General features: G+C 36.4%; 1 protein-coding gene and 1 long non-coding RNA gene across 14 annotated transcripts in view; both read left to right on the top strand.

Annotated features, from left to right (window-relative positions):
* LOC139966941 (endothelin-converting enzyme 1-like) overlaps positions 1 to 6776 on the top strand; it is a 40598-nt gene extending 33822 nt beyond the window's left edge. For all 4 annotated transcript variants that reach the window (XM_071970437.1, XM_071970436.1, XM_071970438.1 and 1 more), the window contains 7 exons: positions 57 to 279; positions 963 to 1139; positions 1267 to 1370; positions 1837 to 1947; positions 2425 to 2629; positions 3566 to 3807; positions 4562 to 6776. In XM_071970437.1, the coding sequence (XP_071826538.1) occupies positions 57 to 279; positions 963 to 1139; positions 1267 to 1370; positions 1837 to 1947; positions 2425 to 2629; positions 3566 to 3807; positions 4562 to 4661 (1162 nt within the window). In that variant the 3' untranslated portion in view covers positions 4662 to 6776. The remainder of the gene's footprint in view (positions 1 to 56; positions 280 to 962; positions 1140 to 1266; positions 1371 to 1836; positions 1948 to 2424; positions 2630 to 3565; positions 3808 to 4561) is intronic.
* Positions 6777 to 8620: 1844 nt separating this feature from the next.
* LOC139966938 (uncharacterized) lies at positions 8621 to 26780 on the top strand. Of its 10 annotated transcripts, XR_011792804.1 has the most exons (13): positions 8633 to 8873; positions 9152 to 9414; positions 9816 to 10063; positions 11515 to 11654; positions 12542 to 12652; positions 14060 to 14148; positions 15044 to 15115; positions 17353 to 17452; positions 18236 to 18394; positions 19145 to 19337; positions 20814 to 20973; positions 25975 to 26170; positions 26623 to 26767. It is a non-coding gene; the product is annotated as an uncharacterized lncRNA (long non-coding RNA). The 10 variants fall into 10 exon arrangements; XR_011792802.1 differs by having other exon boundaries at positions 8621 to 8873; positions 9152 to 10063; positions 26623 to 26780; XR_011792801.1 differs by lacking the exons at positions 9152 to 9414; positions 9816 to 10063 and adding an exon at positions 13246 to 13302 and having other exon boundaries at positions 8698 to 8873.
* Positions 26781 to 27166: the final 386 nt, after the last annotated feature.

The following is a 27166-nucleotide window of genomic DNA, read 5'->3' as shown; positions in this document are numbered from 1 at the left end:
ATGCTTACTTTTGTTCTTATTAATTTTTTTATGAATATTTTTGGCTTAATTATCAGGTTGATCGTGGACTATTTCATGTGGCAGATGCTTCAGCCATTCCTGACTTACGTCTCTGCTCCTTTCGAGAATCTCTACCGTGAGTTCCAAGAGATCTTCAGCGGCACCCCTGACCTTCCCCCTCGATGGCAGAGGTGTGTCTCGAGGACCGACAGCGCCTTTGGATTCGCTACTGGTGCTATGTTCGTGGAGACCATCTTACCACAGAATATTAAGGAAGCGGTACGTGTAAGACAATGGATAAAAACCGTTGGTAAAACATTGCTATCATGTTGAAAAGGTTAAAATTAACAGAGAAAACACCCACAAAATGATGAAATGAAAACAGACTTAGAAATTGTTTAAGAAATATTCTTGAATTTGCAAATCAAATTTGTGTTAAATAGTGATTTGGAAGATCTGAAGCCACATGCATAGCTTGCACACTGTCGGACTGAGGATGAAACATAAATTCATTAAAGATGGTCACGAAAGCAGCCGGGTTTAGTTTTTTCAAAGGAAAGTTTCTTCAAAATGAAAAAGGATTTAAAGAATTTTTAAAATGGAAACACTGATATTGAAAATGATATCTAAAATAGTTTGAAAAAGAAGCAAATCCTCCTGTGTAAAACTTTGAAGAAGGAATTGTCAGCCTCACAATATAAGCTGGCTCTGGATAGCATTGATCAATGGTAGATTTGAAGTCAGTGAAAATTGGTTTCTTCATTCCAGGCTTTGAAAATGGCTTGAATATTAATTTTGTTTAAATAAGCTTAAAATAAAAATTAATATATGTGTGCTATCATACTGGTTATTAAGATGGTTGTATGTTAGTCTGGTCATGTTAGAATGGCGCAGATAGGCACAACCTTGTTACCATGGTTACACCTGTGTCATGTGTGGTCTATATTTGTTATCTTTGATAGGCAGTTGAGATGATCGAAGAAGTAAAATCGGCCTTCATTGGAACTCTTCCGGAGAATGAATGGATGGACGACACTACCCGCGAGAAGGCCAGACAGAAAGCAGAGGCTATCGTGGACAGAGTTGGACATCCCGAATGGATAGAAGACCCACGAGCCTTGGATAATTATTACTCGGAGGTCAGCTGATATTAAACCTTATTCCTAAGTGTACGTTTGGTTCACTCAGACGATGCAAATTCTCTGAATGTCTGTCTTTTCTGTGGTAATATCTTATATCCTGTTTATTTTCTTCTTGTTTCATCAGGCTGAGATAGACCCGCATCAATTTTTTAACAACTACATCAACATGCGAACATTCACATTAAATATCCTGTTGCAGGAAAGAGGCAAACCAGCCAATAGCTCAAAGTAAGATGTCTTTTTATCATGGTCATCAATTTTAACAAACATTATGCAACTTTAATGTTTTACATGTACAACTTTGGATTAAAACCCTTTCATAGTCAAAGGTATATGACAGTTTATGCTTAAGTGGTGTGTTATATGCCTATTGATAGTTTATCTTTTGTGTTAACAGTATCAACCTATATATTTAATGCATGAACATGGTGGTTTATTTTAATGTTTAGCATATTACAGCTACCGATAGGATAGACTGGATAGTACATCACAATGTTGTTGCAATAAGTTAAATAAGTTAAATGAGATTGTGAAATGAGAGTCTTAGATCTGTAGGAACATGTGTAAGTTTCTCATTGTTTGCCTCACTGGTTAGGCCAGCCAGCCTTCCATTCAGGACCATATTACTGTCATTACACATACAATGTTTTTTCTAAGCTGTTTAGCATCTGTTTTTTTTACATCTCTCTAACAGGTGGGACATGACACCAGCTGCAGTGAATGCTTACTACAATCCTTCCCACAATCAAATTGTCTTCCCTTCGGGTATCTTCCAAAGACCCTTCTACAACACCCAGATGCCAATGTGAGTATTCATATTTGCTTCTTTTGCACATCGAAACCTTGCAAACACTTTATCCTCTTTTAAATACCATCAGTTTAGTTGGAAAACAGTCGAGTGGTATGACTCTTGCAAAAAAATCAGTAAGATTGTACAATTTCTTTATATGTTTTCATCAATATAAGATTACGATACTATATAATACATATACACGCCAGACTCAGGAGATATCCCACTGTGGTCAGTTTGCATTTGGCCACCAACTTACCACAATTCTCTAAATGTGCCAAGTATCGATCAAATCAAGGCGCCTCTTCTAAGTTTTATTACGTAATAGGGTAAACTACTTAGCTAATTAGGAAAGTCATTAATATTTTTACTCAGTCACTCGTCAGATTACCTTTAATCACGTACAAGCTATCCATCAAGTAAATACCGATTCAAATGAAGAGGACATTGTGTGGTCAATTGCATTCTTTGTTTCTCAAATATCGTTGCTAGGGCGATGAACTTTGGAGGTATAGGAATGGTGATGGGTCATGAACTGACACACGGGTTCGACAATCAGGGACGAAAATACGACCTGCATGGTAACTTACAAGACTGGTGGGAGGAAGCAGCTTCTGCAAACTTCACAGTCAGAAGCGAGTGCATGGTGGACCAGTATCAACAGTACACAGTTGAAAGTGAAGGCGGTACTATCCATGTAAGTTAATTAAGTAATGTCGATGTATACACAAACACCTATCAACAGTGCACCATTGAGAGTGGAGAGATGGTTATCTGTATTAGTAAATTAGGTAATGTGCAAACAGTATCAGTAATACACTGATCATTCGACAGTACATCATTGCATGATAACAAAGAACTGGTTATTCATTCCATCAAATATGGTGTACTGCTTGTGCATGCACAATACAACTTTGAAAGTGGATGAGGCGGTTATCCAGTCTAGTAAATTAGGTATTGTGTGTACTTTCAAAAATAGTACATGCACAATAGTACATGAACAATGCAACATTGAAAGTGATGAGGTGGTTATCCAGTCTAGTAAATTAGGTATTGTGTGTACTTCCAAAAATAGTACATGCACAATAGTTCATGCACAATAGTACATTGAAGTGGTGTAATTAAGTATTGTGTGTACTTCCGAAAATAGTACACGCACAATAGTACATGCACAATACAACATTGAAAGTGGATGAGGCGGTTATCCAGTCTAGTAAATTAGGTATTGTGTGTACCTCCAAAAATAGTATCAGCGATAAACCACTCAACAGTACAACTGTGAATGTGAAGGCCTGGTTATCCTCTCTGATATTAAAATGAGGCAATGTTTGTGCGTACAGAAACAGAATAAGTGATAGACCATTGCAAGTTAATTGCTACTTATCCATCTGTAGTAAAGTAAGGTATTAATGTTTGTGCATCCACAAACAGTACCAGAATAAAACAGCATTGAAAGAGTGGACCCAAATGTCCAGGTAAAGTTAATTTGGTAACATCGCTGCATGTTTAAAAGTATCAACAATACACTACTGAAAATGACTCCTTCCACTGTTTATTTTGATCCCACTGATCTTGTCCATACTGTTAGCACTCTAACCTTCCAGTTTGTTACCTTTCGCTCTTTGCTTTATAGGTCGATGGTAACTACACATTACCAGAGAACATCGCCGATAACGGTGGCTTGGTCATAGCGTACAAGGCCTACCAGTCGTGGAAGTCGGCCCACCCTGCTGACGACCATCCATTGCCAGGTCTAAATTTAAACCCAGACCAGCTCTATTTCCTTGGCTTTGCCCAGATTTGGTGTTCATTTCAGACACCAGAGCACGCCCATCTGTCAGTTTTATCTGACCAGCATGCCCCTGATAAGTACCGGTGAGTCAGACAAGCTAAATCTATGAATTTTCATAATTGTTTCCGCGGATTAAGTTTCTTTATCGTTACCGTATCGTGGATGACAAGTTGGTTTTAATTCCAATAAAGGTAGTAGTATTCCCTCGCTTTAGAAAGTTTTTTTTGGGGGGGGGGGGGTTTCTCTTTACGATATCCACATCTTCAGTTTATAATTCATCATTGATTGAGTCTGTTGTCATGTAGGGTATGCATTACTTACAAACACACTGATCATCACATTAATTACCTTTTTTTCCTTTCCATTATTCAATTAGTATCAATTAATTAGCAAGTACTTAACAAATTTGCAAAGCAGTAATGGTAAATGATGTGACCTTTTAGATAGATTGTGATTCTGCTAAAGGTCAGAAGAGTATTAAGCTACCTCACAGAGTTTCATCATAAAAAATAACTTAATGTTATTAAAGAGAAACATAAATATAGTTTAAACCGCTAAAACGGAGATACATTTTACTTTATTTATTTAGTATTGAAAAATGAAAATGGGCAAAACAATAACCTTTTTCTTGCACTTCATGGACAGTTTCTCTTGTACGTACATTCATCTACAATATGTTACCCGGCAATATTTAGTGTTATTCTTCTTGTGTCTACGTTTTTATAATTCTTGTGAGGCTTGTATGATTAGTCACTGTACCTATTAATCAATACATTGCCAAATTTCATCTATCTATCAACTGAACTTGATATCATATCAACATTTCTTCTTCTTCAGGGTGGTTGGATCCATCTCCAATTCGGTGGAGTTTGCCGAGGCGTTTAGTTGTCCTACTGGGTCAGCCATGAACCCCAGACACAAATGTAAAATTTGGTGAAGGAAATCTCAGAAAAACAACTGGCATCAGATTTGGAAGTATTTATCAAGAGTTGTGCTGATTTGCAGAGAAGTAATATTAGCCTTAAATGCTACTTTGGAGGTTGTGATGAAAATTTTAGAGTATCAAAGGATTTACATATTTGATGACTGCAGAAGATATGGAAGTTTCAATTTTTTGCTGTAAATTATGAAAAATGTTATAATTTGATTTTTATATCAGATAAAGAGATTGTTTTAGTTTGCTTTTTTTTCTTCTACAACTAACAACATGCCTCAGTATAGGATTTTGACACATGGTTTATTTAGTATACAATCTGATTTTTATGTTATATTCAGTTGTTTTGTACGAATCATTCCTTCGATTTATATTTTGACTGACCTAAATTTATGAATTTCAAACAAAGTGTTTTAATTGTATTATGATTTATACCGTCTTGTATGCTATAGTTGCATTAGTAAGACAATTTGGTCTGTTATAACAATAATTGTTTTTGTTATGTTAATGACCTAATAGTTATTAATTTTATTCAGCATGGTACCTTTGATGATGTTTTTTGTACTTAACTTCAATAATAGTAGTTTTTAAGAAGAAAAGAAGTATGCATACAGATTTAAATATTCATTAGTGCATAATTAATACAGTAGTATTGAAATCAGTGGCATAGTACCTTAACTTTGCTTGTAAATTTTATTACAAATATTGAATATGATTCTTAAAATGATTTTCCAGGAGTAAATAAACACTGATTTAGTAAAGTAACTGGCAAAAGTACATTTTAGAATATAATGAAAATTATTCATTACTTGCTCATTAATATTCATATTGACCTCATCAGTAACCATGACTAGGATATCATCTAAGATGGTGGCTTTGTAGTTTGATCAAATTTCTCTCTTGTTTTTGAGAGTACTTAGTAGTAGATTTAGTGAAAATCTGAAAATGCTTTTAAGGAGTCTTAAAAGCCAAATATCAAGTTTTAAGGTGAAACAAACCATATTATCTTCTTGTGTGATAAAATATACATGACATGAAAAACAACTCTTGCAAAAAGCTAAGAAAAATTAGGCTCCATTTGGGATATCATAGTCTACATGTACAGTAAGATCCAGGGATGCCATTTTGTACTATGTGTATAATGTCATAATCCCTCTAGCATTGTTTAACATTTCATATTACTTGGTAATACGGTAGCCAATGCTGTTCATGAAGCGTGTGTCAGTACGAGGAAAGGATACAGATTTCATAGGTCAGCATTATAACTTTTAAAATACACCTCCATGAAAGAAACTGAACAAAAACATTAAAACAATGAAGATGTTATTAATAGACTTGTTCAGGTGCTTAGACTTGGACACATACATGTATGAAGAAGTAAATAGCCTGAACATGTTCCAAAAGGAATTTTTAGCTCTTTTTTTGCAGTTTAGGGGAGTTACTGATCCTAATTCCAGTCTTCCCCCTTTAACATAGAAAACTCTACAAAGAGTTAGGAATTATATCATAAAGGTAACCAAATAAAATTCAGTAGAGGGAAACTGAAAGACAGAGAGAGATGCAAGGTGGGGGGGGGGGGGTTAGTGATCATATTCTTGAGCTTTTAGTTTTAACTTGCTGTGTGTATTTATGTGAAAGATAGTGAGGGAGTGTTCATCTAATGGTATTCAGGTACAAAATAACAGTAAGGCTCTCTGTAAGTCATGAAAGCAGTGAGAATCTGTTTGATATGTTAAATAATCACTAAGACGTCATAGATTATGTTTTAAAATTTTATATTGTGTTTGAGAGATTGATTATTTCCCTCAATATGAAGAAGTACGATCACGAAAGAACCATGATGCCAATATAGGTGAGGTTGTGTGAAAAAATATTTTAACAAGCTCCACATTCTGCGCCTTTAAAAATGCTGATTTAAAAATGACTAACATGGCTTTGGTATACTGTAATTGCTACTGGTGATAAAGTGACTAAATTATGTACATATGTTGGCTTCCTCTTCTCCTGTCTTGAATTCTACTAACTGAAATTAAAACAAATTGTTTGATAATTATCTAATATAGACATTGTGCAGGGCACATGCCTGTACCATATCCATATACCTTAGTACAAGTGTTTTTTTAAATATAAATATTGGGTTCCAAAAAGAGATACTGCTTTCCCCTCCCTCCCTTTCCCCGACCCAGGGGGGTAGGAAGCTTCCAAAAAGTGGGGTGCACAACATCAGAGGGGCACTTTCTCATTCCACAACCACCACTCGTTATGCTATAAACTGATTCACACCAGCCATATCACTTAAATATATATGATGTGTTAGTATGCTATCAATAATACTATGTATGGTGCATGTGAATAATTAAAATAAAATATTAAAATTAACAAAGCTATAAGATATCCAAAAGACAGTTCTTCAACAATGGGGCACATTTTATTTGCCAGTAGGGCACTTTTGCTATTTTGAGAAAAATGGGGCCCCTTCCCCCCCTCCCCCCTGCGGCCTGACCCATTCCATCATGTTGTAATGTGACTGGCAGGTATTGTTCTTGCCTTTAAGAAATTTAATTTGTTATCGTTTTAAGTACAAGTTACGAGAGGTCAACTCTTATATCACTCCTTAGGAGTGTTATACCTCAAATTCGAAAGATAACTTTACTGATGATTTGTTACAAAGTACTTCATGAACTTTATTAAAGAAGATATATGCCTTAAATATGCCGATATTGTGTTGTTTACCCTGTCTTTGTGTTGTAAGGAATGGTTTACAGACCAGGCTACAAGTAGTATCATCAACCAAGGGCGTAGGAACCGGGGGGGGGGGGGGGGGGGCTGGGGGGGGGTGCGCCAGCCCCCCCCAGTGAAAAATGTGGGGGGGGCGGAAGTATCATTCCGCCCCCCTGCTCAGCAAGTCAGAAAACCCCTTTTTCATTTCCAAATCAGAAAAAAATCTCATTTGGAGCACCAAATTGCATCTAAGGCCAGGTGAAAATGCAAAATTATTTACAAAATTGAGTGGGTGTTGAAGTGTGCTATATTGCACCAAATTGCATCTGAGGCCACCTGGAAATGCAAAAAAAAATGTTAAGGGGAGGGGGTGTCCAGTTGTACAGCCGCTAAAACTTTTGGAGAGCAAAACAAAGTGATTTTCAAGTATAGGAGAGAAGCTCCTTCCCTCTCCTCTCCCATTAAGCTAAACTTCTCAAAAATGCATTTTAGTTAGTTTTAGTTATTTTTTTTTGTGGGGGGGTGGCAGTTGGGAGACAAATTGAATGATATCATTATAACATCAGTTACTTTGGGACATTTGTTCCTCTTTTGTTTGGAGAAGTATGTTTAAACCTGAGAACTGGTAACATTAGCCTACAATTAGTCATAGTTGCAAAAGTCTGTGACTAGGTCCCAATCTTCACTTCCAGCAATCTTACTATTCAATCGTAATGCAACCATTAAAAAAAATATGTGGAGAGTGGGGTAGTCATGTTTCTATAGTTGTCATGACTTTCAATGTTTTCAGATTTAAAATATGCTAACTCTCTGGATGCTTCTTTAATGTTCAAGTGGTCATTATTTCAGCTATTCTCTGCAGACATAAAAGTTGTATCCATTACATACTAACTAAATCAAATCATTTCCTTAAACTTCCCGACCCCAGGTTGGGGACATGAATTAAGTTAGCTGATAAACTCCAAGCTACTGACAGACGTGCTGACTGGCCAATAAAGATAATACCTCTGTGACAGGGGAAGCAGTTTATGGTCAGCCATATCCCCACATAAAATTATTGCTGAATTTCAAGGTAATTGCTTAAATAATGCATTTTTCCCTATGGCAATTTCTACGCCCCCCACCCCCTCCCCCAACACACATCTCTGCCCACAAGTGTACTATGGTGCTATCAAATTTCCCACCATTTCGTCGATAGTGGAATTCTTTTAAAACTTGGACATTAAATGCCTGTGTTACAGTTCATGAGAAGAAGAAAACAAAATTATGGGATATTCCGCACAAATGAAAAGAATTTTAAATTTTGGCGCTATTGGCCTTCCTTACGTACATTTCCCAGCTAGCTATGAAAGAGTCCAAACAAGTACCAGCGCGAAGTACAAACACCATGCCTTTGACATAACTAAAGTGATAAAGTTTACATAAATCACTCCAAATGGTGATATCGTGTGCCGCATTTCGCCAAAAATGTGGCAGTGTACTGCAGCTTCACAGGTAATTATTAAGAAGCGATAGCAGAAGCATTTACATAGGAATATAATTACTTTAGTGTCGTCTGCCCATCTAATGATCTAGTGAGTAGTGCTGTATTGTTATTCACTGGACCTTGGAAAATTGGATGTAGGCTAGTTAGCCTACTGTAGGCCCCTAGGCCTAGACCAGCTATATGGCTGTCCTTTTGGATGCGAAATGACTTAAGCCTAATGACAGCAATTATCACCACCTCATTTTACTTATCTTTATCCTTCTTTATCCTTTATCCCTAACGATAGATCCACATGCCAGAATAACTGAAGATGACATTTACATAGCCTACCTTGCCCTTGGTCTACTGGGGTGTTACTAAAACGAATGACAATTGCGTTGCACATAACGAATGACAATATGTTGTACACACTAAAAAATTGCGTTGACTAAAAGGAATGACAGTAATGACAGCACAGACATTTGCTTCAACCGGATATCACAGTTCAGACTTCGTGGGTATCTAGATACGGACAAGATAAAAACGCACCTTACAGTCTGATTTTGAAAAGTAAATTTAACGTCATTTTTCCGATATTAATTGTTAGAAATTAACAATACTATAATCTTGAAACGGCTTCAGTTATCTTTCTATATAAATCTACAGAGGTAAAAAGCACAGCACTCAAGCGCATTCTCACACAAAAACTTTCCCTGTGGTTTCTATCCGTAAATTACACCAAAACCCTGCAACCACGTTAGATGCGATTTTCCTCAAATCATATTTGGGCAAAAAACCAATAACCGCATTTACTCCACTCCGTTAATCATTCCATCTCTTCTCAATACTGTCCTTCGTTGTCATTCGGTGTCATTCGTTGTCATTCGCCTTCATTCGCTGTCATTCGCAAATGATAATTAACCCTGTACAAAGTCAATTGTCATTCAGTCATTCGCTGTCATTCGTTTTAGTTTGCCCCGTCTACTGAAGAGCCATACTGGAAAGTACGACCTTTCACACAAAGATCTTTGGCGTATGGAAGTGTACGCCAATAAATTTGGCGTACGGTGTACATTACTGCCCCAAGGAAAAGTACGACAGTTGGCGTGGCGTATCACGTAAGCGTGGAGGAAAATTCAGCCGCAACATTGCAAGTGATGCAACATGGTTCATACCATCGAGTTTAATAAATCTGGAGAAACTTTCACACAGTAAATAGGTGCGTACCATGCATGGAGGGTCATGTGATGTGTTCCAGGGTGGTACTAATATATTACTATCCCCATTACGCATGATGATTTCACCCAAATTTTCATTACACGAAACCTCCAAATATACAAATACAGATGTAAGTTATATGGTCCGGGAAGTGCCATTTCCTGCGATCTGGGAGGCATTATTGACCAAAACTTTTTGTGTATGCTCCACGCCAACCGATGGTGGTGCTCCGCTTAGATAGTGTGGCGTACAAATACAGAACAAAACCACATCCACCTTGGCGTATTTCTTTGGCGTATGGTCACAGTTCTTTCCAGTCTGAAGAGTAAGATTCTAACATAGGTTCGCCTAGGTCATAACGAAGCCTATAATATTTCAGTCTATTAATATATCTACTAGAATTGTACAAATATTCAAACACATTCTCCATTTGCAACATATTCCCAACAATGTATTAGTTAGTGTGGCAAAAGGGTATAGGGCCTAAGCAGTAAAGCAGGCTAAAGCCTAGCCAGTAATCTGAGTCTTGGGGTAGGCTAGGCCAAAGCCTATAGCCAGGTATGTTCTGGATAGTAACTTTAATTACAGGCAATTTGCATAAATTTACTCAACTATGATTTAAAGGCCTAATGATATTCACTTACCATGTTTGGACAAAGCTTTGTAGGCAATACAACACACTCAAGCCACTACTCGTGATAACATCTCATCTATTGATGACAATATGAGACTGAATGTAGATATGCATCAAACTGTTTGCACTCTCACTTCATAAGGTGGGATCTGTTATCCTGCATAATCTACTACCCACTTTGCAACATTAACATTTAACTGAAAACTTCATGCACAGACTAATATGGAAATATTACACAAAAGTAGGTGTGTGGAAAGAGGGAGGGGAGTGGGGTGGAAGGTGGAGGGAGGGTTGCTTCTTCACTGCATTTTCCTGGGACAACTATGACACTATCTGAGTGGAGCACTAAAATAATACAAGCAAGAAAATGTTTGCCATATGCTTCTCTGATACCGGAAATGACACTTTCCAGACATTAAAAGTTGCATAAATAAAGCACTCCACTTGTTCATAAGAGGCGAGAAAATGTTTCAAAGTTGGTTCTTATAAGTCAGGAGTATAGTAATTACTACTCTGATCTGGTCACCATAACATGTCTCTCTTGTGAAAAGTACACCTACCCTTTCGGAAAAATGGGTAAAATCAAATTCCGTTTTCAAAGTCGAATGGACAATGTATGTATGACGACTTATAAATGATCTGGCTCTTTGCCTCACTTTTCTCAAGGCTTCACTGCTTCAACACACGATTACTTTAATTATGTCCCATTGAGATACTTTTCTTGACTCACAGACAAAATGTTTATCGATCCTTCCATACAGAATCTCATATAATCTTTGATACAGCAATTTTTTTTATTCTCGTATATTCTCCTATAGGCAAATATGGAGAATAGATGTGCAATACAGTGTGTCAGTTGTGGGAAGCATGTCCTCTACCTTGCACACCATGTAGCCAGGCAACACCAGGTGAAGGACAAAGGCCAAAGATTGCGGCTTAAGTACTGGTGAGGACAAATGTAAGTAGGAAATGTTTGTGAAAAGTATCATATTCACACAGTGTAAGAAGTAAAGTTCTAATATTTTGACAAGTAAAATTACTGCCTTTTCTTATTAAGGAACTCACATTGTTCTTCCAATTTGAATGACAGCATCTAGCTCTCTCCTTTTCTGCTCAAACAGCATGCAATTGTAGTAGCATCCTGTACTTCTGCCCTTAATCAAAAGTACTTTTATTGCAAGTTACTTTCAGATATAACCCTTCACGGTTCAAAAGGTCTCCTGTTAGAAATAACCCTTCACAGTTCACAAGGTCTCACCTGTTAGATCTAAAGATGCAGTACTTTAAGTGGCTAGACCATGTTTCATATTGTGTGATGTGACTCCAGTCAGTCAGTAACTCTATTCCAGCTAGATCTGAAGATGTTGTAAGTGGCTAGACCATGTTTTGTGTTGTGTGATGTTACTCCAGTCAGTCAGTAACTTTATTCGGCAGTGGATAACTTTGATTTGTCCAGCGAAAAATCCTGGAAAAGTAAGGAAATTTCAGTTTCAACCCTGATAGTTATTGAAATCTTTGATAGCCAAGTACTGTAACAAATTTGTGTTGAGATAATACTAATAGTATGAAATGTTATAAAAAGGTGAAGCTAATATGTATAATCAAACAAGGTTTTGAGACTGAAGACTTTTATTAACTTGGAGATAATGAGCTTGGTTTCTTGGTAGCACATGCAATAAAAATACTATTTTTATGTCATAATATTTACTCACAATACTTTTGTTAAATTTTGAAAGTAAATATTTTATCAAAATGCCACACTTTTGGACCCATAATGTATTGAATAACCCATCATGTAAGTTTCTAAGATAGTAACCATGTTTTAATTTATTTGTATCTTCACAGAGGGGCAATCCTATACTGTACAGTAGTTACTCAGATTTTGATGGTGACTAGAGTAAAGAATTTAAGTGATGACACACTGGAAGGAAAACCTGCAGATAGAAATAGATGGAAGTATGTTGAAATAAAGTATTCAGAGAATGAATTGTGACTTGAATATATGGCATATTGCAGTGATTTTTTGATGGACAGGAGAGTTTGCAGCTAATCAATACATTTTGCTGCCATCTTAAAGTGTTTAAATGATTACCTGCTTAAATATTGATATCGTACAACATGGTGGATACCAAATCAAATTCATCAGTTGCGCTATTATGCCTTGGTTAAATATTTTGTAAAAAGTGTGATGTTTGTTGACATAATTTTCAAATTCATCCTCAAAGCATATAACATTGTTGAACTGATGAGTTTCAAATAGACATAAAATAGCAATGAAAAATGAACTAATTGACATGATTATAGCAAAGTATGGTCTGTGAAGGGGTGTGTCTCTTGTCTGTTCATGGGTCAATTATACTATCTTTCACTTGCATCATTTCAGGAAAGCAGGAATTGTTGCTTGCAGTGCTGAACTGTTTTTATCCAAGTTTACAGTGGCTTTTCTTATTGATTAATGTTGAATGTGTTTCTGTAATTTTTTAATTTTTGTGGTTGTAATTTCATGTTTGTCCTGTAATTTTTAATTCTGTTCTCTTTCCTTTTTACAGTAGCTGTCATTTCCTTGCCCAACATGCTGTTACATTGGAAAAGCACTTTTATATATGGTTCATCATTGTTTATACAACTACAATCATGGCAATCTAATGTTTTACAAATATCTAAGTAAAATCACAACTTCAGTAGCAGTATCTCCAGGCCAGCCAATTTGAAGAAGTTCAGATTTACCATTTAAAAATTCATAAAATATAGTATTTTCCCATGTGACCTAATTAATATGATCTGAGCAACCAATAGTGAGACATATAGCAGGGCTCTAAGCCAGGTTCACTTGTCCAAAATCAAGTCCAAGTCAACGTGTCCTGAGTCCAAGCCAAGTCAGAATCAGAGTGAAGGCCGGGACAAGAATATCAGAGTCGAGAATCCAGTTGAAACATAATTTTGATTTTTGTTGATCACACCAACTTGGCTGGCCTGGATGTAGTGCCATTGCTAATGTTGTTTGTGATTGTACTTAAATATTTGCAAATATTGGATTGCCATTGTGTTATCGATAAGGCATGATAAGTATGGACAGTTTGTCAACTGCTTGTGACAATTAGGATTCAAAGACATTTTAAAACTCTTGGCATAGTAGTGTTAATGAAGCAGTCTACGAGTCATGTATTACAAGTTTTCCCTGTCATATTGTATGGGAGGGGGCAGAAGAGAGTAAAGGAGGCTACTTGGGAATGGTGGGTACTGGTGTGGAGGAGGGGTAGGGAAAGATTAAACTTTGGAACAGGAGGACTCCCAGAAAAGTTGTCCATAGCTGTTTAAAACTATGAATGCGTCATTTTAACCTCAAACCTTGTTTATTTTCAGTGTGATAATCACCATGCAAAGCTCAAAGATCATCATTCAAGGGACTTGTGCGAAGAGACCAGCAAGAAAGTTAAAATCCTAGATTAGAGGTGAGAGGTTTGATCAGACATAGTGAAGTCTGCATGTTTTTGTGTGATTATGTGTGTGTGTATGTCTTATAATGGAATCTTGGGTTACAGTATATAGTTACTCATACCATAAATTAATTATGAATTAAGTTTTCAATATATACACAACTATAAAGTAGGTAAAATTTCATCAAGCATGGGATGTGCTGCTGTACAACATAAATTGACCTTACCAAAATTTTAAAACTTTATTATAACTCAAACATAAAATTTTTAAAAACAAATTTTATGGACCAATACAAGATTTCTACATGCCAATAATTGGGTGAATGTTTTGTTACATTTCATAAAGTTGTATTTGTGTTGTGTGGATCATTCCATTCTAATGCCAATTAGTCCAAAAACATAACATTGACTGTTACATTTAATAATTGTGGTTTTTTTACCAAATTTTCTTGGTTGATTACTGTAGGTGTTAACATGTACTGGGGAGAAATAATCATATTGGAGAATATTTTACCATTTTGTTAAATTTGCTAAACTAGAATGTTAATTCCTGTATGGCTATAACATTATTTTATTTTTTCCATTTGGATTGAACTCATGTAAATATGATTATTATCATTACTTTATCAACAATGCAGATTTGAACAATTTGCACTTTTTAGTAAAAGTTAATTAATAACAACTTTTGTGGCTAATAGCTCATTTTTGGCAAGGAAGTCGTTTTTATTGGTGGTTGGTCATATGCAAACTCATCCCTTACTAATTTAATTATGTGATTAATTGTTGGTAAACAATGAAAAGTTCACACTAACTACTGTATCATTTCATGCGAAATAATGATCAGTAGTGCAAGCAAGCCATGATATTTCTACTGGTCTAGATTGTCATTACATATTTTTCTTTTATATAGACAAAATGATTGATGCCAAAGATATAAACACAGTAGTTATGATGCTGAAGAAGGAGACAACACCATACATCAGTGAGTTGTATTGTCTTGAAACAATTGATTGGCTCCTTGTTAATTACTTCCCATACTGGAGGCAACTAAAATTTATGCAATCAAGTTGGTGTCTGGGTGTGTATGTGACAATGAGCTTGTGAACAAAATATCTCTACAAAATGCATACTAGAGTGATACCATACTTGGTTAATAAGACCCAAAATGACATGTTTGTTGGACAGTACGAATGCATATATTCCATTATATTTCAGTAACTAAACTGATTGAAAAAGAACATTTTTCCTCTCTGCATGCAAATTATTATTTTTGTTTTGTCTAAGGTTAACTTCTAGCTAGGCTGACTCCTACTGGCTCCTGCTCAACTTGCTCACCACATGGTAGAGCAAAGAAATACTATCATAAATGCATACAATTCAGCCATTACATCTTAAAAATGAAAATAGTGTTATTGAACTAAAATGTTACAAAATATCTTACTTATATGATGAATATTAATTATCCTTCCTGAGTGGATGAGATTGCAAGTCTCAGCTCGACACATGGTCCTTGTCATTGATGGAATGTGTACATGAGTACAGGTGATATTTGATATTAGAAAAGTAGGTTTGAAAAGTTTGGTTTGTCCTATTGCTGTTGTCTATCAGGTGCCTGGATGACTCTGATGAATTAGCTGAGAGTAGTGATCTTAAAGGGGAGCATTGGTTTAATTCCTTTTAAGTTGCTGATGTGATTACAAGTCTCAGCTCATCACCTGATTGGTTGTTGGCATTGATGGCTTATGTTCATGAGTTGCTAAGGCCTGTGCCATTTAAGTAAATTGTTCATGTGGAACATTGTCCTTATTTACAACTTTTTATATCTAAACAATGAAATTAAAACTTCATTGTTACTTAAATCACATCAAATTTATGCATGTTGATGACCCACATTTGACCTTCATCACTTCTCAGCAATAAAGCACCTGTCTGAACATATGATATTCCACTCTAAATTTGCTGAACATGACATTTTGTCACTAATATCTGAGAGTTAATCCTAATATTTGAATATTCATAACAGCATCTGGCAATTTTTAAAAGTACACATTGGATAGATGTGAGGAGGCAAACTGTTAGGTATGTGGGAATTTGAAAGGATTTCTACTTGGGAGGCACACTGGTAGTGTGCAAACTGGTAGTGGGACAAAATGACCTGTTATCTTCTCAAACTGCCAAAATGTTGATGAATGAAAACATAGTATAGAAGCTTCTATTTCTTAAATGCATTTTCATATATTTTGATAATTACTTTCAAGAAAATGTAACAGTAACTTCAGTCCCATACAGAAACTAGAATTTCTTCACACATTTACTGTGCAAAAAAATGTTTATATATTCAAAGCTAATTGTTGAGGGCATATTCCAGTTGGTTCATGGTGAGTCACTCTAGAGATCACATTTTGTTTAGAGGTACTGATCAAGTTAGGTCTATAAACAATTATCTCTACATTTGACAAATTTCACCGTGATGTCTTTGTTGGTATTTCAACAAAACTAACAAGTTAGTTTTAAGCAAAGTTCTGCAAAAGTTTATCAGCTGCAAAACCTCACTTTAAACATACAGCCGGCTGTTGGCCAACAGGTACTGATAGAGTGCTGCAATATTTCTGTACCTTTAAAGTAGGGGGCTACCATGGACCATGATATTTTCTAAACCAGCCCCTTACTATTAACCTCAAAATAACAAAATAAATTACTGAATGCAAATGAAAACTCCCATTTTATAAGGGTAAATTTCCACTCCAACCTGTTTTTTATCATTTAACCAATAACTCATTTGATTATAAATGAATTTGGATTCTACACTTGTGCAAAAGGAAATATCATCTGCCAATAGATAATCACTAGTTATGGCTGGTACTTAAGTGGCTATCTTTGGTGTGGACGCTATAAATAATCAAAAGTTGCTGTGAGTCTTAACTACTCTGGATCATACCTTGCCACTTGGATTTGTTTTTAACAAATATTCATTTTCAGAGCAACATGTCTCTGATACAAAATGGAAAAAAAAAATCAAACAAACCATATTAAAGAATTCTTTCCTTAAACTTTCTACCTATTATTAGATTAAACAGTAGTAATTATTTCTTAAGCGGCGACTTATGGGACATCATCCAGTTTGCTTCTGCTTTTAACTTACTGCTTTCAATGTCATTGCATTTGTATTGTTTTTATGATTTTAAATGTTTTGTGATGTTATCTCTCTTTTTTATGTAGTTTCATAATAAGATCACCCTACACCAGGACTGCCTCCATCATGTACAATCAGAGTGTGATAAGGAAGACTTTCAAGTGAGGTTCATCATTGATACCATTGGTAAGATGTAAAAAAAATCATTTAATGCCTTTTTAGGATATTCTGTATGATAGTGCATCAGATTCAAGTGGGAAATGATCCACAGCTTAAACTATAAAACTAACACTAAAGATTTCAACTTGAACGTTGGTCAAATTGCTTTTACTGACATTGGAGTACAGTATGTTAAAGGTAGTCTGTATTGGCCCTAAATTTTGGCATGCTTAAATTGCTAGAAGTTTCAAAAAGCACTGACCTTGAGGTCTTTACTTTCCAAACTGTTCTCATATTCTAAATGAACACACAAGATGACTAAATGTCCCAGTGAGGTAAATTGATTAGTTCCAATATGGAAATTACCGCCATTAACTGTTGCTCAATGGAATACTATTATGAATACAAAGCAATTTTTCTTCCTGCCACTGGGATTGGGGTGGGGTGGGGGTATGAGGGGGTCATGCCCAGTGTCTCTCTCATTTTGTTTTGTCCTTTTTGTGAGTGGGGAGATGGGGGGTGTTCATTTAGAAGAGTTGGTCTTGATAACATTACTGTTTCATTATAATGGTTGTAAAGATGGAGGGATGGGGGTGAGCAGAAAGAAGGGAGATTATTTAAGAACAAAATCACTTGTAGAACACCAACTGTGTATGGCCTTCTGTGATTGTTCCCAATCCGATATGGAACGCGGGAAGTGAGGCTGTCCAAGATTGAAGACATTGGACACAACATCAAAGAACTCTTCTATTTTCTTTCCCTGTATCAGAAAATCTTTTTCAATCCATTCCTTTTTTGACATCTTGACAGGAAGAGGAGTGTTTGCAACAAAGTAAATCAGGCAAGGTGATTTCTAGCTAGAGTATGGAGGAGAAATAATTTCTCCTGAGGAGGCATTCAAAATAACTAGAACCAAGGAAGATGGCAACACCTTCTTGTACTTTTATGAGAATGGTGGACTATAGAATGGTAAGTTAAAATGTTTGCTTCCCATATTATGGTCTGTAAATGTTTATTTTTCTTTGACTATTCACAACATTAAGGATAACAATTTAAACTTTGAAATGCATATTTTGTTCTATAAATATTCACAAAATGGAGGGTTCGAATGTCACACTACTTGCTAATTTGTGAGTAGGATTTTATTATTACCAGGAGAAAATGAAAGGCACTACTATTTTTCATGGCGTAGCCTTAATTCCCTGAGAATATTCGCTGCATATTTCTACAAATAAAACCTAGTCTACTTTCCAAAGATTTGTCTGATGGAGCGAGATATCACCTTTGAATTACACTGATTTTTCACCAGAAGTGGACTTGAAGCAAACGAGGGTGATGTCAGAGTTACGCACTGACAACAAAGCGTTTTTTTTTACCTTTCACAAACTACTGTATGTTTGCACCTTGGAATGAATAACTTGCAAATCAGGAATCATACTTTATGCTTGGGTTGACTTTTGTGTGAAAAGAGACAACTTCAAATGTACATCAAAACATATGACTTGAATCAAATTTCTCCAGAATGTTACATTCATTTTCCTATTTAACCTGTTAAAAATTCATTTTGGCTTGTACTATCATATACAATGGGTGATCTGTCTATGCAGCTCTCTATACAGTGTGTCAACTTTTACAGTTGTTCAGTCCTGCTCCTTTGGTTTCATAGTCATTCTGAATTGTTTTTATAATCCACTTAAACTTTCAATTTGTTGCCCTCAGTATTGATGCTACAGACACAGCCTGTGTTGCAAAGATGGTAAATGATGAGATTGGCAGGGAGGCCAATTCTGTTATGAAGAAACAAATACTTGAAGGAAGAGTCTGTCTCTGTTTGTTTGCCCTAAAAGACATAAAACATGGTCAAGAACTTCGGTACGACTATGGGCAAACAGATTTACTGTGGTGAAAGAAGGTAAGAAAGAAATTGCAAGGCATGAGTAAATATTTACTTCATAGTTAAACTTTAATAGGGTATGGAGAAACATGTTTAAGATAAATTCCAGTATACCCAGTATCTGAAGGAGATCGTTCACTGAATACCACCTGGCTGAGGATTCTGTCCGTTACAAAAATCTTGGACATTCCTCCAAACAACATGAATCTTGATTCATATAAGAGATGCGGGATTTGTACAAAATTGCTCTGCAATGGTGATCAGTGTTTACAGAGCAAATCATGAGGGTGGGATGCAGGACATACATGAATGTATGAAGGAGTGAGCCCTTCTGGCTATCTGCTTAGCTGCTTCACTTTACTTTGGCAAATCTGCCTTAAAACATCGAAAAGACCGTTTAGCTCAGAACGATAAGATAACTATTGAGAAATGTACAAGACCCTAGGAATGAATATAAACATCAAGTATGGGGGGGGGGGACTCTGAGCAAAGATGTGTTCAGCTTTGTGTAAAGAAGGAAGGTGTACTCTGTGTACACTGAAGCAGCTGAAACTATGGTCTTAACAAGACTAAGTATGATAGAGGGTTTTAACCTTTCGCAGGGCTTCAAAGATATCTCTAACTTTTTCAACCTCTAACTGTGGTAAGTGTTTCCTGAAGAAAGACCACCATTAGAAATCAATCAGCAAGGTAACACTGAGAAAAGTATTTTAGTAAAATAAATAGAACTTGACAAGAAATGTTCTTATTGATTGTGGGATTCAAATGTTGGAAAAGTCGGGGCAATAACATACCTGAATGATAAACCCTAAACAAGAGCTTACAGTAACCACTTGAAAGTATTCTACAGAATGTAGTTTTGGCTTTCAAAGTGTAATTGATCAAGCATTAGCTTACATACTACATAGGAAAGGCCAACTGGAAATCTTTACTTTCCAAACTATTCTCATATATTCTACATGAACACATAAATTGATTGAATGTCCAATTGAGGTAAATTTATCAAGTTTAAAAAAGGAAGGTACCTCCATTTATTGTTGCTCAATGGAGTACTATTATCAAGACAATCCAATTTTCTGTCCTGCCACCTGTGGGGAGGGGTGGGGGTGAGGGGGTTGGATCATGCCCAGTGTCTGTCTCATATTTTGTAATATGTATAGTACCAGGGTAATGCAGAGTACTGTTGAAACAGCTTTATGACACTTTCCTTTTCTGGGGTGGGGGGGGGTGGGTGAGTTGGTCTTGATAACATTACTGTATCATTATAATGGTTGTACAGATGGAGGGATGGTGGTGAGCAGAAAGAAGGGAGATTATTTAAGAACAGAATCACTTGCAGAACACAAACTGTGTATGGTATTCTGTGATTGTTCCCAATCCGATATGGTATGGGGGAGTGAGGCTGTCCAAGGTTGAAGACATTGAATGCAACATCAAAGAATTCTTCTATTTTCTTTCCCTGTTCAACCCATTTCTTTTTTAACATCTTGACAGGAAGGGAAGTGTTTGCAACAAAGGAAATCAGGCAAGGTGATTTCTAGCTAGAATAAAGAGGAGAAATCATTTCTCCTGAGGAGGCATCCAATAGAGCTAGAACCAAGGAAGCTGGCAACACCGCCATGTACTTGTATGAGAATGGTGGAATTATAGAATGGTAAGTTAAAATGTTTGCTTCCCATTTTATGGTCTGTATATGTTTAATTTGTTTTATGACTATTCACAACATCAAAGATAACAATTTAAAATATGCATATTTTTTTTCTATAAATATTCACAACATTCAGGGTTCAAATTTTGACTATATCAATCACTAATTTGTGAGAAGGATGTTATTATTGCCAGGAGAAAATGAAAGGCACTAGTAATTTTTGGGGAGTAACCTAACTTACCCTAGAATTTTAGGTACACATTTCTACAAATAAAAGTCTCCTTTCAGAAGATTTGTCAGATGGAGGGAGGGGGGGGGGGGGAGGACTCAGGGTAGCATGGCCAGAGGTTGATATTTAATGTTTTGTGGAATGTGGAAGAGAGGGAGGAACTTTTTTCTAGAGGTAGGGAGGGGCTGGCACAAAACAATGCACTAAGTTAAGTGCAGAAAATCTAGCCTAAACATTGGTTAAAAGAAAAAAACAATTTTTTTTTATGAAAAACAAAACAAATGCATAGCCATGCTTACAAGTTTTACATGTAGTCACCTGTAAGTGGATCGTGGAGCTAAGAATAATAAATTGGGAAGAGGGGAGGACTGGGGAGAGAGGGATGGGTGTTTATAAGGTACAGTACCGCTCACGTATAACTCGCGTAGACGTATACTCTACGTTTATCTATGCGATTATACGCGATTATACGATGTTATACGTTTCTGTACGCGACTTTCTACGCGGCGTCTACGCCGTGTCTACGCGGCTTAGGGCTTCGCTTCAGTGCACCTGAATAGGGATTATACGCGCGTAAAGAAGTACAATCTCGTATAATCTGTAAACGTAGGGTATTCTCAGCCGCTTTATATAGCAGAGCTTCTATGGGTTAGAATAAACTGTGATGCAGAAAAGAGTCAGTAAACTCAACATCAAGTAATGTCTCCTAAGCCTTTCCAAAATATTCAACCACAGAGTAAGCATATACTTAAGCCGTTAAGAATAAGAGTAACAAAGAAAACTGCGCTACTAGAAGTACAAACGATCGATACAATCAGTGCAGGAAAACTTCAGCAAGGAAACTTTATCAATTACAATGTGCACCAGTCTGTTAATATTTATACGAGTTCCTCCCGTTGGGCATTAAATTGAATGTAGGAACAATTAATGAGAACTAGGTAGGCCTTGGCTTATCCTACCTTTTAGCATTCATCGAAAGTTACGCCGTATATACCTCGCAAGAAAACCACGTTAGCCGTTTAACGAAAAATAAAAAACAATATTTGAACTTGAAGATCTGACTTCTCCCAAAATGCAATGACAAGGTTTTGGTTAGGCCTACTATTAAAAAATATTTTCAGAAGAAAACCCTTACGATTTTTTCCACAAATATTGAGGCTTAGGTATTAGTGCTTCCTCACAATCAACGAGCCTCCCTGAATTTCGCTCCGCTTACGTTAAACTTCTATATATATATAACACGTGGAAAGACCCGATTTTTTACACACATAATTCCCATTGACATTAGTCACGGAACATAAATTGGTCATCGACATTCGAACTTGCCCAGGTTCACTTCACCATGGGAACGACACAACAAATTATACATGATAGTAAATTTTCCCGCCATCTGGACGCTGAGGTGTTCAAGCTACATCAACAGTGTAAATTTCCAGGAAATGTGGGCGGGGTAATGACAGTGTTGACGAAAGAAGTTTTACCAGTCGAAATTTATGATTGGTTGCCTTTTTAATAAAATGTTATCAAAAACACAAACATAAGCGACTTTGGACACTTTTCCTACTGTATATGTAGCGTTTCTATTTTGCACTCCTGGCACGATGCCAAACAAAATATTTCGAAATGCAGTGTATTGCTTTTTCCACAAGGGCCATTGTTGGTATGTTACATTGAAAGTACATAGGCCTGGCCATTCAGAAAGTGTTGAAAAATCGTGTAAGGTGAATTAATGATTTGAACAAAGTCAAAGGTGATACAACTTTGAACACAAAATTGCTGCGAAGGACTATATTGAAGTAACGTCATGTTTTGACAAAGCATTCAATGTACAATAACTATTTACTAACCTTTTGAAACAAAAATTCAAGCAGAAGGAGTGGGGAGCAGTAACACGAAATAAGAGAAATATCGACATATTGATGATAATGGCCATCGGTGTCAGGCGACAACCAACCATTCCCACTATATCTTATCCTGGTTCTAAGTGGCTTCCGTTCAACAAAAATATCGTTTTACCTAGGCTCAAAACGTCGCACAAAATATTTTCAAAACAACGGTACACATGAAATAATCCAATAAATCCCAGACTGAACAACGAATATAAATACGGTACACTACAGCATCGTTACTTTATTGTTTACCTCCTGCCGACACAACCGAAAATGTTTAATGTTTAATATGTAACACGGAGATACGTATTGAACTTTTTTTTAAATAATTTCAATGTTTTAACATGTCCCTCCCGTAGCTCCTTAAAAGTTGCTAAGCTTTTTATTAATAACGCCGAAAGTACCGCCATTACCAGACACACAAGGCGCCACGAAATGTAACACTGTTTAAAAAGTCGGAAACATCTGAAAGTACTAGTAATATGTAAATGTTACGAATGTTTTACCCCTACGTTAAGTGTATTTTTTCTCACCGTTCAATCGCACGGTTAGTTTCCTTTTTTTTTATCTTCAATGGTTATCGAAGTTTGTTTTTTGACAATGAGGAATTGTTATTCGCAAAATTTGAACATATTGAGAAACAAATCCCAGGGCGTAAAATCTCACGAACATACTTGTACTTCCAGGAATCCAGGGTAAAGCTCGTTGCTGCAAAGGTTGAGCTCACACACGCTAAGCAAGGTACCTGGGAGACTGCTTGGGCCACCCCTCCTCTCTTACGAGATGGGTTAATATAGTGTTGCACGTTTTTTGGCAGTTTGCCAGGGTTGTAACAACTCCTTGTTAGGTCAGAATGGAATGCAAATTAACAGGTGTCAGGCTTGTAAGCAGAAACCAGGACATGACCTAGATTTCCAGGGTAGTCAATATTCTGCGCGCGCACCTGCAGTTGGGATATTTGGTGATCACGTTTTAGTACGCATGACATGGGAAAACGAAAACCTCAAATGAAACTTACTGTTGGAATACGTGGATTTTACTCTTCTGATGTTCGGTTACAACTGGTTCTTATAATGTCAAGTTGAATGGAGCTGGTAAGCATCTTAGCGCCATTTTAAATTGTGCTCGAACACTTTTGTCATGGCCAATCAGTCTGTGGATCCTAAATGTTTTTTATTTGGCAAACGGACATTCAAGGATAAAAGTCATGCAATTGGAAACTGTTTTCCTACATTCTAAGTATAAGTTTTTTTACGTAACACCTCTTTTTTTGTTCAAAGTTTTGTTTTAGCATAGGCCTACTCAAATCAACTGAGGGAGAACAGGATGTTCAATGAAGGTTTACATATTTTCATATGAAAGGTTTGCCGTTTTGCGGCAAATTCTCTGCTTCTTTCAATACATATTTTCCAATAACACACTTCTTGCGACAAAGAATTACCATACATTTGAGTTGTTCTTTTTTTTTCGAATAAAATAATGTTTCTCGTACTAAATCTGAAAAAAAAAACGGGCGGCCATTATTTTTTCTTTTCATTGCTTTAATACTAGTTCGGAATACGTGGCTTCCTTTACAAAATATTATTTAATGATAGTTTTAGATTGCTTGTAATCCGAATAGACACCCGGGGATTCAGGAAAAGGGAGGCCCTTTGCACGGGCGAAAAACATGTTTTGTTTTTACCGGCCCTGCTTCAAAGTTGTTCGGTGGAATTTTTTTCTTTTCATTCCAACGAACCAACGGTAAATTAAATAAAAATTGACAAAGAAACGCTTAGTAATACTTTATTATTTCTTCAAAATGTTGACAACTATTCAAAGTAAACTAATCCTCCGTGGAACAGAACCTCTACAACTGAAAAATAAAGTCGGGGAAAGAAACACTGAATAGAGACCCAATTAACAAAAACATTCTATGCCATCAAACACTTTACCTTCGTCCCCTTCGCTGCAAGGTGAATATCACGTCTTAAACTACGATGTAAGAAACGGCTGTTTTAAACATCTCACTAACTCTTTCGGCGACTTTAATCCCTATTCATTGAGCACAATAGCATTTCCTGCGTTTAAACTCGTAGAGGGATTATATGCGGTGTCTACGCGGCCTCTACGTGGCAATTTCTTTATCAACGAGTTTATACGCGAGTGTACGTGTTTATACGATTCTGTGCGCGTACACATGTCCAGTTATACGTGAGCGGTACTGTAGGGACAAGGGAGTGCTGGCACCATATGCCAACCACATTGTGCTTAACACTACACTCAGTCAAATGGGAGAAGCCAGCCTATTCACATGTTGAAAAAAGTAAAATTTGCATAGACTTGTGTACAACTTTGGATGTAGTGATCTGGCAGTGGATGCTAGCCTAATTTACTGAGGAAGAGGGGGTGAGCAAGGACTGGGGTGGGCAACAGGGAATTAAAGAAGTGTTGATATGGAATCATTTGATAGTTTTCCATTTTCAAGCTAATTTGAGAGATGTTTGAAATCTTTTTCATGTTGTTGTTGGTCTTAAATTTGAAATAACTTTTATACTACACAAAGAATCATATATAAGCTATCAGCATAATTAAAGACATCACAGAGAATAACAGTCTAATAAGCAATCATGTGTCCATTGAATAAAAACAACAAATATCAATGATAAAAAGGGGTTATATTCAATAAGAATTGGATTCAAATTCCTCCAGAATGTTACATCCATTTTCCTATCATACATGTAAAAAATCCTTTTGGCTTTGACTATCTTATGTATAGGAGTGATCTGTCTATGCAGCTCTCTAGACAGTGTTTCAACTTTTACAGTTGTTCAGTCCTGCTCCTTTGGTTTCATAGTCTTTCTGAATTGTTTTTATAATCCACTTAAACTTTCAATTTGTTGCCCTCAGTATTGATGCTACAGACACAGCCTGTGTTGCAAAGATGGTAAATGATGAGATTGGCAGGGAGGCCAATTCTGTTATGAAGAAACAAATACTTGAAGGAAGAGTCTCTGTTTGTTTGCCCTAAAAGACATGAATGATGAAACATGGTCAAGAACTCCGGTACGACTATGGGCAAACAGATTTACCATGGAGAAAGAAGGTAAGAAAGAAATTGCACGGCATGAGTAAAAAATCACTGGTTTGTTAAAGTTTTATAGGGTATGGAGAAACATCTTAAAGATAAAGTCTTAGTCATGATGTTTTTTTCAGAATTTAACTTGTGAAAGTTCATATCAGCATTAAGGAAAACTGAATGGATATTGCAACTGTTTCCACTTTATGTAGGGAACAGAGTGGTATGTTGTAACTGAACTGTGTAGACTTGGCGACAAACACATTGCTGGCACTAAACACATTTCTAACGTTAAAGATAAATTTAAAAACCCTTTCTGCTAGAATGAGATTTGATTGAGGAAACCTTGGATGTTGTCGTAACCTCATTATTCCATTGCAACTATTTATGTGGTTTGACACATTTCATAACATTTTTTTAAATTTAACCGTTGTGTTAGTTTATACTAATATCACCTTCATTTCTTCCCTGGAGTTCAGTACTTGTCTTACAGTACTGATACTTAGCTATGCATGTGACTATGAAGAAGACAAATATGTGCTGTGGCAGCAGAGCACAAGACTCCTTTGAGACTTTCAAGAACTCCTCCGCACATACATTACAGGTCAGTAAAATACGAGAACTCTGTTTTCTTTCTTTCATTATTTATATATTATTACAACACTAGTGACATGTTTATCAAATGACCTCATTGGTTACTTGAGTCTAAACAAGGTCATTGTTTTGTTCCAACTGTGAAGTAAATTCTGTTTGTCCAAACCGGCTAGCAAGTGGTGTTATCAGGGAGTTGTTATGGAACGTAACAACTCCCTGGTGTAATCACTAGAGGGATGACTTCAGCATGGTACTCTAATGGGGGGTGTATGGTACTCTTATTGGGGGGTGTATGGTAGTCTCATGGGGGGGGTGTATATAAGGCATGTCAAGGTTTGTAGGCCTAGACTGAATCCACAGTCTTTGTTTTCAAGAGAAGACTGAGAATTAGGATTCAGTATGAAGATACAAGTTGCTCTATTTGGTAGA

This window comes from Apostichopus japonicus, chromosome 4, assembly GCF_037975245.1.
Source record: "Apostichopus japonicus isolate 1M-3 chromosome 4, ASM3797524v1, whole genome shotgun sequence".
NCBI classification, from domain to species: domain Eukaryota; kingdom Metazoa; phylum Echinodermata; class Holothuroidea; order Aspidochirotida; family Stichopodidae; genus Apostichopus; species Apostichopus japonicus.
Note: the sequence above shows the minus strand (reverse complement) of the source record. Positions and strands in the feature narration are given on the sequence as shown.